Here is a 12,810-nt window from a genome sequence, read left to right as displayed (position 1 = left end):
AAGACTTATAATCTTAAATTTAACATTTTTATTTAAACAAAAACATATTCGGTTATAAAATGCTGAAACATCAATTCTTTTGTCTGGTGGTCTTATTTTTATGATGTTTGATTGCATAAAATCTATGATCAATTTCTATATTTCTTAAAATGCCACAAAATCTGTGGCCCCCTGGATCCATCTCGGGGCCCCCCCCAGGGGCCAGGGCCCCTAGTTTGAGAACTACTGTTTTAAGGAGTATAATTAGGATCATAACGTTAACGTTACATATTTTAAACCACAGATACAGAACATCCCAATGTGTATGAAATTTGCATTAAGCGTTTGGAGGCTATAACATGGATCAAAATGTCAATTTCCACTACATTTATACATTTGGCAGACGCTTTTATCCAAAGCTACTTACATTGCAAAAATTGCAACGGCATTTTTATAGATCATAAAGCCACCTCCTAAAGCTTTGTCTTTAAATTGCTTTTTTAAATAGCCTTAACATTGTAGTGTATGTTTTTTCTTTTCATTTTGTTTTAGTTTCACTATTTATGTGAGGGAAGGGAAAATAAACGAGTGTCTGGAAAGACACACCTTCCAATGAATCGCTGCGAAGTGTTTCTTCTCGCAAAGACAGCTGAGGGCGACAGAGGGAAATATGTTTCCAGTGTCCTTAAAACTTCAGCATGCTTAGCAAAAACTTGAGATGTACTCGGCAGTTTAACTAAGCGCCTGCCACTCACCTCAGAGAGTCATGTCTGTGCGCATCGGGCTTAACTTTCCAATTTTCAGCATCACCGCGTCTGTGGAAGTCAGATGGCGAAGTTTGCGTTGCGCGTCGCCGGTTTCCCTCTTTGGGAAGTTTTAGATTTGGGATTCGGGACACACTACGGCATGCGGTATTGTACAACACTGTTTCATTAAGCCTTTGACCAGCTATTAAGGGACATCCTGATATGGAAGTAATGCAGCAACTGTGCCATGTGTTGAATGCACCAAACACCACGGAGGAGAAATGAAGTAAGCGCGATGGAGCCGGACAATGCCCCGATCTCCAAACTCAAAGCAGCTGGAGTCGGGGGGTGAGTAGCAGTTCCTCTCTCCGGTGTCATAACAATAGATAGATTTCAGAGAAGAGTTAAATAGGTCATAAATTATGCTGTCAGTTCAGTTATTTAAGAAAGAAGGGATGAAGAGGGCTCCGTTATTATGTCCATTCTGGGCTTTTAGGAAACGTAATGAATGAATGGGACGCGCAAAACACCCTTATTTGTTTTATTTGATTGTTGAATTTTGTGTTGTGTTTACATTGTTTTACAGTAAACAATGTTTTGCAGGTCGTTTTCTTTGGGTATTAGTTTTAAATGAAGTAACTGTTGACCATTGGTGCTTGTTCTGAGTCTATAATAGATACGAATCAGCGTTTTCTTTGACAGGATGTGTGTTGTTTATGTGCTGGTGGTAGTAAAATTGTTCATGTATATTAAACGTGGACTTTACAAACGACACTTATTATTATTGTGCAGAAATTAGATTATTCAGAAATCTGTCTTTCTTTGTGCTCACTGTATGATGGTCGGTGGTGGGGGAACTTTTGAACATTCTTGTATCTATAACTATAGGGAATGCTGACTAAAATAAAATGGCATACAGTATTCAGATATGACATCCCCATCTTCAGTGTCATTACATGGGGTCGGAAAATGAATGTATAACTGAACACCAGAGTCAAGACTAGAGATCCCATGAAGTGTGAGTGTGATAGGAGGACTACCATTTGTGCTATTTATACAGAATTTACAAAACGAAAGAGTGCAAGACATTACTGCACGCTTTTCTGTATATGAGTTGATCAGACCTCTTATAAAGATCTCAGCATTCCCAGTCCTGCAATATCACTTTCTATACGGAGCAGCATCCCAATGTTTTGGCAGGCGGGCAGATGATAAGCTCTGACTGCCCACTGAGCAGATCCAGCTGTTGGGGTTTATAGTAAAGACTGCTGCGACCTCGGGCTGCTGGGGCGCTGCTTTTGGAAAGAGACCAGACTGGTAATTGAGATAAATGTGGTGATGCTGTAGTGTAGAATGGAACAATGTGATCCCAATACTCTGTTTTATTTCAGTACCTGAGAGCCATGGTTAAAAAGCGTAGCCCACACTGCTATTAGCATCCTACAGTAATGCACTATATATGAGTCTTCTGAGACACATTTACAGAACGCTTACATTAGATACATTACATTAGAAGTTGGAAAAAAAGAGACATGTTTATACATTCCTTTATCGAATTCTAGGGGATGAAAACCTGGTGCTGTCTGACAGAAATGTCCTTAAGTCCAAAGTTCAACCTTACTTGTCTTTTCTAATGGATAAGGGAGAGCTGTGAGTTTGTTTTGTTAAGGTGTATGCAGCCTGTCTAAGTGTCATTTTGTTTTTACAGGAGAGCTGTGTTTCTCTTTATGGTCCTGTACTGTACCTGCTGTCTGGGGTTTGCACAATCACAGTCTGAAGGTAAGACTGAAACATTTTTAAACCATTTCTTCATTAACAGATATTCACGTTGAAGTATATTTTAATCTGATGAGTGAGCAAAATGTCTTTTGAATTGACATCTATGCTGTAATCCTATAAGCTAAACGAATGCACGGCTATTTGAAGGTCTAGACCTCACACTGCCATGCAGTGAAGTTTGAGGAAACTTGACAAGATTTGGATAAACAGACCTCTAATGTTACAGCTCATTGGAGCTTTCCATGAGTCAGAGGTGAGACAAGCTACCGGCTCTACACAAGTAGTTTGTCTCATTTTGCTAGTATCGTCTGACTCTATTTGACTTTTGTGAAGCAGTTGCTTTAACAATTTCAATGTGCCAGCCGTTTATCCAAAACTCATCTGTGTCAATGTCTGATTGGAAGTCACAAATTGGGTCTGTGTAGATTTATGTACAGTAGTTCCATTTCGTTTAACGGATAGGATGGAAAATTTGAATTGAGGTTTGGTGCTTGTATAGCTTCATATTAAAACTGCAAGTGAATTGAAACTTAAACATGACACAGAACGCCCATGTGATTTTTCATACAAAATTGACTTTGTAAAAAAGATGTTTTATTTAACAGCATGAACTCATTGGTTTCATATCAAAGGTGTGTCTGGAACTCTCACATTTCTTCAGTACATGTCGTGGGAGGCTTGTATCATCCATCTATTTCAAGGCAACATGTGCAGTGCATCTATTCACTCATTCATGAACATGTGCAGTAACATCTGCATCACGAAATGAAACAGTCATTATGTTTCGAACATGCCATGAAAGATGCTTTTGTTTTTGACTGTATGTTTTTTCCGTACAGTATGTGACAGCAAGCTGTCTGTGTTTTCAGAATATTCATCTCTTGACTTGTGATCAGGTCTCTGTGAGGTATCTAGTGAGGTTCTGGGATTCTTTTTTAACCTTTGCACTTATTTTTAGTTTAAAATCTGATTTCCAGTGCATGGCGTTCCAAACTAACATTTATTGTGACATTCGTTTCAAGGGCAACAGGATTTTCTTTTGAAGAATTATAGTCTTTCTTTTTGTCTTAGCTTGGTTTTGCCAAAGGTTTACATGGCGTACGGTTTCAAGTGCATATTCTCTTTTACCTCAACCATGGCATTTGTAGCCCTTGCTTTTAATCTTACACTGTGGCCAAACAGGAATGATGCAAAGCAATTTTTCTTACCACACCGAAAGTGAAAATGTGCCATCTTGACATGAATCGCTTTGAACATATCTGCTTTTGTTCAGATTTCAAAATGGGTAAGACTAGAACCCAAGCGACAACATGCAATACAGCACAATTTCTCAATCATTTGAATACTATTTCATCAGTGTTGTGCTGGATAGCCCCACCTTCAGAGAAATCCCATTGGTCCAGAATCCCGATTGCCATTAAAGTACATAAATCAAGTTTCTTCTGATTGGCTGTGATTGTGTTCATGTACATCAGGTGGAGTTTTCTAATGTAAAAGTTTGTTTCAGCATTTGTGATCTGATATGATTCTCACGATTTGATATATTCAGAGATGTTTGGCCAGTTTGTTAGTAACTCTGTATTAGTTTAGCTACAATACTACAGCAGACATACTTCTCGCTCTCGGCAAGCCAGTCCAATCTGCTGAGCATTATCTGTGAGTTAAGTGATGGATGATTTGAGGGAGGAAAGTCCACACACGTATCCCATTTACATGTGGTTTTCATTTACTTCTCAGAGGGTATATTTTGTAACTGCCGCAGGTTTAAGCTTGGTTTTGTTTATATGGGATGTATTGGGGTTAGATTTGGTTTTGTGATGCATGCCCTCATTTGTTTTATATTCCAAACACATTACTTAATATTCACAGCTGACAGCCCTAAGACAAAGAATGTTACCATTACTTCAATTTGTAAGAATAAAAAATGGCTGTGATGGACTGGCTATCTGTCCAGGGTGTCCCTTGTTTGTGGGTCAAGATGCAAGCGGATTCAGAGGATGGATAAAAAATGGCAATTACATTTCATCCAGAAATTGGAGCTTTTGACAGTAAGAAATGCGTATTAAATTCACGGGAACCACCTCCCCATGTCCAATGAGTACTCTACTAAATGAGACTATAGACATCACTAATTTTCCATCTGAAAAATAATTGAATATTAAATTGAAGTCAGCATGCATTGTCTTGCTTGTCATTTCAAGGCAGATTTACAGATGTACAGTACTTGAAGTCTTAATGTTTTTGATCTCTTTAGGGCCCTAGTGAGCAAGTTTACAGGAATCTGCTAAATGTTTTGAAGCTCCTGGTGAGATCAGCTTCGAAAGGAACAGAACTCTGCTGGGGTGCATATCCTCTCCTAACAACAAATGAATGTCCATATGACAGTAATATATAGCTGTATACAGGGTTTTTCCTGGCTCAAAATGAGGCAGAGGTGGTGCCATCCTGATCTTGTACACACACAAGTAGGCCTACCACCTTTAAGTGGCTTAACCAAAGTGACTTCGAGTTTGACTTATTAAAAGTTCTAATAAAATTAGATAAAAATGACAATTATTAAGTTATATAAAACATTACTTTTATTCAACCAAACATAAATGTTTTTTTATCAGTTACATTTTTTTATACTTTTTTAGCCCACAATAGCCAACTGAATAACCAGTCTTTCTAAATGAGCAAAGCTTATTCACATCTTGCATTCTCCGTGGTTCATTTTAAATGATTCAAGGATCTCTTATATACGCTAGTGACTGAAAAGTTCAATAGTTTAAATGAATCGGTTCAAATGAGTCATTTGCGTGCGAGTCGTTCTGAACGCAATGCGCATTCATACTGGCGAACTCGCTGTGTACAGTATACGCTGATTCAACGATCCAACTGCACAGCTAAAGACATTACAATGATGTACGTCATGTTATTTGAAGAAATTTCAAGAAATTAAACGTACTTGGATGCAAAACATATAGCCGTGAAACACAGGCTGGCTCTTGTTCTGCAACTCTTTTTAGCACCTCAGTGTGCTGATAACGAAACAGCGCCTCCACTGTGGCGTAATGTCGCAACTGCAGTTACAAATGACAGTCTGATAAATGCACGCAGCATTTCTTGTGAAGAGTCACAACATAATTTTGGCGAGAGCCTGAGGCGGCACGACATTTGACGGAGGCGGCCGCCTCCAATTTCTCTATGCAGGAAAAACCCTGGTATAGGAATAACACAAGTCATGTGTTCAGATCAAGGAATGAATTATAAAAACAATGGATAGACAACTTGAGTTTAATAAAATAGCAATTGTGGGGATAGAATGTTTGGCAGTCTTTGCAGGATATGTAAATGATGTGTTAGTGTTATAAGATTATTATTCTGCAGTTTGCTGGTTTATTTATGCTGTCATTGTTGTTTTGTATGTCTATTTATTTCTGTGATGTGTGATAAGAGCTCATCCTTTAGAGTGGAGTGCTTAATTTTTACTGGCTTATGCCTAAATCCTTATAATAAACTGCTTAACCCGGCATCAGGCATTTACAGGGTTAAAAACTCTTGGCTGTGTAAATCCATTTCTACTTCAAGCTCCCTGTATTTCACCCTTTTGATGAATTTGTAGCCGAGTTGATGAATCTGTAAAAGTCAACAGTTGTCTAGAATAAGCCGACATAATGTGTAATAATATCACTTGAGTATTTAATGATATAAAGTGTCGGACCAGATGAAACGGTAACATGTTCTACATATGCATCTGTTAATGATCAGTTCCTTTAATGATCTGAAAGTCTGAGATTGTGAGAAGCAGCTGCAATCCTTCTGTTGGCCACGACAACCTATCGCATCCATTTCACTCCTAATTGCTTTCTTTGGCACATTATGTGTGTATAATGATTACAGCAATGATTTTGTGGCGACTGATTTCTTTTTTCTCTCCGTAGATGTGGATGTCCTGCAAAGGCTGGGATTGCTCGGCAAAAGACCTTTATTTGGAACACGCTCCACACCTCAAGGTGTCATATCATTTAAATCCGGAGTTATCCTAACGCAGAGGGCGCGAATCAACGTCCCGGTAAAATCCATCGTACCTGCGTCGTTGGGCACGACATTTACGCTCATCCTCAGCGTGTGTTCTCATCGCATTAACAGCGCTTTTCTCTTCACCATTGCGACGAAGAGAAAAAGACTGCAGCTGGGAGTTCAATTCATCCCGGGGAAAGTTTTAGTTCATTTGGGCCAGAACACTGTATATTTCAGTTACGATGTCCACAATGGCCAGTGGCACAACATGGCTTTGGAAATCCAAGCCGACAGTGTTACGTTATATACTTCTTGCGGGAAGACGAGCATACATGCAAATTTGCATTTTAAAAACGAGGAGACGCTGGATCCGGAGGGCTCGTTTCGTTTGGGAAAAATGAGCCAGAACTCTGTGCAGTTCGAAGGAGCCGTATGCCAGTTTGATATACATCCTTCTGCAAAGGCAGCTCATAATTATTGTAAGTACATTAAGAAACAATGCAGGGATGCTGATACCTATCGGCCAAACCTTCCTCCACTTCTTCCGCTGTTGCCTTTGGATCCTAACGTGTCTGTCACCATTCCGACACCGATCGTCAGATCAAACCCACTCGACAGACACTTTAGCCCTAGTTTACAAATCAGTCATGAAACTTCGCAAGGCCCAAACACATCCGCTTTAACATCATCCGACCCTGTTACTGTCCTGTCTGTACCCAACACAGTGCCACCAACGTTAGCCCAGCCCACACTGCAGGCCATGGCATTAACTGTCACGGCCACCCTTGCAAGTGAAACAACACCAAAGCAAACTCAACAAAGCAGATCTAAAAAGAACCTCCTGAGGCCGACTATAAATGAGAAAGTGTTACAACACAATGCAACGGATGTTACCATCAAACCAACCAGGAATAAAATGGATTTCCCGACTTCTGCAGGAACGAAACCTGAACATTTAAGCACATTTAGGACGTCGGACGTGACAACACTTCCATCACAGAGATCGCCACCGCAGGTGACCTTCCCCGAAGCCAGACCCACGTCTTTCACTCCTGTCACCCCTGCAGCTACAGACGGTCTCCAAACCTTTGACCTGGAACCAACCGAGTACTCCCTCTTGGCTGGGGCACCTGGGGCACCTGGTCTCAAAGGAGAACCTGGACCTCCGGTAGGTCATAGAAGTTTATGATATTTATGTAGAAGAGTGTGTGCTGTGTTTGAATGAAATGATGTTTAAGGGCTTTTCTGTAACCTTCTGTTTGGAAGTGCTTGGTTTCTTAATCTAGTTTGTGATTTCATTCTTATTGTAATAATTCAGGTTTTTTTCTTGACATTCTGGTTTGAAATACTCTGGCACACAGAAGGTCTTGTTCAGTCCCTTAGTGGTTCTGAGGTATTGACAGGTCAGTGACAGATTCTTTAGAGAAAGTTCAGGATGAATGAAGCGATAGTGAAGATTGGGTCAAAGGTAGTAGAAACCGACACTGACCTGTTGACGTGTCCAAAACGAATGTGTAACAGACAAACCGACACTTTCCAATGAAACACAAGTTGCGATTTTTTACTTTTTACTGTGTAATGCTACAAACTGTTCACTCAATAAAAAGAATATTACTTTAAAGGGATAGTTCAGGCTAGGGGTGTCACAATATACCGATATTGACAATAACCGTGATACTAAAAACTAAGATTATCAATACTGTGTTACACCGTGTCTACACCGGACGCGACTGGCGCAGCACTACGCGATTGTCACACCGCGCTGCATCCAGTGTGGACAAAATAAAAAATTATAATGGGTTCTAATGCGTTCTTTTGTAGCATTGTGCCGCACAGCATCAGGTATACACTGCGTTCCAAATTATTATGCAAATTGGATTTAAGTGTCGTAAACATTTAATTTTATATTGTTCAATTAAACTTATGGATGGTATTGTGTCTCAGTGCTCTTTGGATCACTGAAATCAATCTCAGACACCTGTGATAAGTAGTTTGCCAGGTGAGCCCAATTAAAGGAAAACTACTTAAGAAGGACGTTCCACATTATTAAGCAGGCCACAGGTTTCAAGCAATATGGGAAAGAAAAAGGATCTGTCTGCTGCCGAAAAGCGTCAAATAGTGCAATGTCTTGGACAAGGTATGAAAACATTAGATATTTCACGAAAACTTAAGCGAGATCATCGTACTGTGAAGAGATTTGTGGCTGATTCAGAGCACAGAAGGGTTCGTGCAGATAAAGGCAGAATGAGGAAGGTTTCTTCCAGACAAATTCATCGGATTAAGAGAGCAGCTGCAAAAATGCCATTGCAAAGCAGCAAACAGGTATTTGAAGCTGCTGGTGCCTCGGGAGTCCCGAAAACCTCAAGGTGTAGGATCCTCCAGATGCTTGCAGTTGTGCATAAACCTACTATTCGGCCACCCCTAACCAATGCTCACAAGCAGAAACGGTTGCAGTGGGCCCACACATACATGAAGACTAATTTTCAAACAGTCTTGTTTACTGATGAGTGCCGTGCAACCCTGGATGGTCCAGATGGATGGAGTAGTGGATGGTTGGTGGATGGCCACCATGTCCCAACAAGGCTGCGACGTCAGCAAGGAGGTGGCGGAGTCATGTTTTGGGCTGGAATCATGGGGAGACAGCTGGTGGGCCCCTTTAGGGTCCCTGAAGGTGTGAAAATGAACTCTGCAAGGTATGTAGAGTTTCTGACTGAGCACTTTCTTCCATGGTACAAAAAGAAGAACCATGCCTTCCGTAGCAAAATCATCTTCATGCATGACAATGCACCATCTCATGCTGCAAAGAATACCTCTGTGTCATTGGCTGCTATGGGCATAAAAGGAGAGAAACTCATGGTGTGGCCACCATCCTCCCCTGACCTCAACCCTATTGAGAACCTTTGGAGCATCCTCAAGCGAAAGATCTATGATGGTGGGAGGCAGTTAGCATCAAAACAGCAGCTCTGGGAGGCTATTCTGACATCCTGCAAAGAAATTCAATCAGAAACTATCCAAAAACTCACAAGTTCAATGGATGCAAGAATTGTGAAGGTGATATCAAAGAAGGGGTCCTATGTTAACATGTAACTTGCCCTGTTAGGATGTTTTTGATTGAAATAGCTTTTGATTTCAGTAAATATGACCTCCTAATGCTGCAAATTCAACAAATGACCATTTTCAGTTTTTTACAACCTATGAAATGTTTTCAAACTCTGTTGTGCATAATAATTTGGAACAGTGCATTTTGAGTTTTTCATTTTTTAAATAAATACTGTTGTCAGTGGGAGGTTTGTTCAATAAAATTCCAAATGTACCCTAACTGTTGATTACTTGAAAATTATACTGACTGTCATTTGCATCGACAAATTAGGAAAACCAGAGAAAGATATCATTTGCATAATAATTTGGAACGCAGTGTAGACACAGTGTTAATTGTACAGATATTGTAAACTATTCAGCATGCATTCAAAATGTTACAGTGGTTACAAACTCTCTCCCTCTGCATCCATACACTTGTATTATGAGTGTGATTCACTGATGGCATCACTTATTTAAAAAAAAAAACATTGTGATAATATAGTTATCGTAATTTTTGTGGCTACAATAACACGAAAATCTGATATCGTGACAGCTTCAGGCAAAAATTTAAATTAATTTACTCGCCCTCATTTCAAACCTGTATGACTTTCTTCTGAAGAACACAAAATATATTTGAAAGAATATTGGTAACCAAACAACATTGGCCCCCATTGACTTCCACTGTATGGACACAAAACCACTGAGACATTTCTCAAAATATCTTCTTTTGTGTTCCACAAAAACACAGTCATACAGATTTTAAATGACATTTGGGTGAATAAATGATGATTTTTTTGGCGGGGTTCTGTTCCATCAAGCTACTGAAATGATCTGTTTATTTTTAGTTAAATGTTATTTTAGCAGATTTCTTTTACTGGATTCTTTTAGACAGGGTTGGATTTGCTCGCTCTTGCTGAGCCAGCTTATAAAACCATAACAGCAAGGTGTTCAGACCACTCGCACTCCATGGTATGTCGATCATTTTCTTTCCGTTTTGAACAACGTCTTATGGTGGCCAGATGGCAAGTGAGCTTTGATTATTTTGAAGAATTGTGAAACGTGAATTATTGGCCATGTGTTCTCTGGTTCTACATTCTGCTTTGGCCTCGGCATCTGCTTTTCTGTGTTATAGTTAAGTGCTGCGTGTAACTTTACATTAATATGGATTCCTGTTCGTTTGGTTTTCATGACGTCTTAAGTGCATGATATACCACACACCACCACAGCTTTAACTGCTTAGAAGACCCTTTCAGACGAAGACTGTTGGTTGGAGGCTGGAAAATAGCATCATCAATGTTGTCTTTGAGCGTTTGGTGGTCTTGGTTTTAAGCCTAGTGTATAAAAATCCTTTGAAAGGGCATTACCGGCTGCTGGGGTTTAGGCTGTGGGATGCTTTTTCCTCGTAGTTAAGATGTGAGGTCAAAGGGCACAGGATGAGAGCGTTCACAATTCCTAACCTGTCAAGATAAGTTTATATGTCTCATCCTATTGGCAAATACTTGTCTTGATTTTAGCAAGAAACTCACTTAATTTTGTTTGAAATATGAATGAAAATGTACGTTTTGGTGAATAAGTGGAACATTTTTCCGGCAGATTTTTGACGTAAACTGAGATTTGTTATATGTAGCCTGTCAGCAGTATATACTGCAGTATACAGTGAACTACCGATCTCATTTCCAAAAACAAATGTGCTGTTCAGTATGTCTGTCACAAAGAAAGCACCGTGAGCACTTTCTGAAAATCCCCAAAGGATCTTCTATAAAAGGCCTTGTTTTTTCCTTTCACAATCTTTTATTCTTTCTTGGAGGCATAGGGAGAAAGAAGGATTGCTCTTATTCAGAAAAAAATGCCACGTGGAAGATAAATGGAAGGGTCTCTCTGTCCCTTCCTCTCTCTTTATATTTTTCTGCGGTTGAGCGTTACTGTAATCTCATTTACAGTAAATCAAGCAAAACATCTACAAGTTTATTATGTTCATTGATCTTATTCCATGGAATCCTGTTGTTAATGATAATGTTATCATGATGGTTTCAAGCCTAGAAATGACTAGAAACATGAAAGTACAAACATTATATCAGAAGTGTTCTCAGAATGAGAATATGAGATCCTGCCAGGGCTACAGGTGTTTCGAAATGTTGCCAGGAATTGTCTCGTGGAATTTATTTGTAAGCAACTAGACTTTCCATTAATTGACTTTCCATTTATTGAATGTTGGCAACAGATGAATATGCCACTTGGATGAGCGCTATAACATCCTTCCTAAGTAAAAGGTAAACTCTTTGCAACTAAATTATATTAAACAATGAAGTGGATGATTGAAGTCCCTCACATAGAGATATTATAAAAAACTAAGTAATGTTTACTTGTTTGATATAATTCTTGGTAGATGCACAGGAAATTCTGGATGTAATGTAGAACTGGTGTGCTCTTGTGCGGAAACACAAAACTATAAAATGACCTCTCAGCTTAGTTAATGCATATGTGTAAATGTCAATAGCCACTGCTCCTTTTTAACCATCCATTGTAAAACTAAACATATGTTGATGCCCGTCTCTTTGTGAAAGAAGATTTTTAAACATTAGGTTGAGGTGCACATTACATTGACAAGGGTTCAGTGCCTCCATGCAATAGGGAATGAGATTACTGTTGTGTTTAAAAGGTTATTCAGTGTCAGCAGGTAAATATTTAACACTAAATGGCCTTGCATTTTGTTACAATTTTACCTCTTTTATTTCTTTCAGGGACCTCCAGGGCCTCCTGGCAAGCCCGGATTACATGGGAAAAGAGGGCCCAGGGTAAGCCTTTTAGAATCTATCACTTATTTTGTCATGTCAGTGTTGCTTAGCCTTGATCTACAGGATCTACAGTAAGCTTGTTTTGACTTCAGTCCAGTGACTTGGATCATTCTGATATTTTTCTGCATGTTACATTTTAAAGGATATTTGGTTGTCCAAGCATTGTACAAAAATTAAATACGTTGTACAATATGGGCATGTTAACTTTTTAAGTTACTCCCCACATTGGCAGAGCAGTTTCTTAATTTCTTGTTTTCCTCCCTTTCAATATTTTATCATTTCATGCCCACTTGTTTTGTTTTTCAGGAGGCCTAAATATAGTAAAAGTATAGACGGTTTCAGCGGCAACAACGTAATCGAATGTTATGTTGCCCAAACTTAACTTCTGGAAGACCTCCGCAAAGAATCAATAACAACAGTCCCTGTAGAGT

General features: G+C 39.4%; 1 protein-coding gene across 2 annotated transcripts in view; it reads left to right on the top strand.

Annotated features, from left to right (window-relative positions):
* Positions 1 to 639: 639 nt before the first annotated feature.
* Positions 640 to 12,810, top strand: part of col27a1b (collagen, type XXVII, alpha 1b) — a 72,194-nt gene continuing 60,023 nt past the window's right edge. For both annotated transcript variants that reach the window (XM_057325030.1, XM_057325036.1), the window contains exons 1-4: positions 640 to 1,073; positions 2,434 to 2,504; positions 6,428 to 7,674; positions 12,326 to 12,379. In XM_057325030.1, coding sequence (XP_057181013.1) covers positions 982 to 1,073; positions 2,434 to 2,504; positions 6,428 to 7,674; positions 12,326 to 12,379 — 1,464 coding nt within the window. In that variant the 5' untranslated portion in view covers positions 640 to 981. The remainder of the gene's footprint in view (positions 1,074 to 2,433; positions 2,505 to 6,427; positions 7,675 to 12,325; positions 12,380 to 12,810) is intronic.

Source organism: Triplophysa rosa, linkage group LG2 (genome assembly GCF_024868665.1).
Source record: "Triplophysa rosa linkage group LG2, Trosa_1v2, whole genome shotgun sequence".
Taxonomy (NCBI): domain Eukaryota; kingdom Metazoa; phylum Chordata; class Actinopteri; order Cypriniformes; family Nemacheilidae; genus Triplophysa; species Triplophysa rosa.
This window is presented reverse-complemented; position numbering and strand designations above follow the sequence as displayed.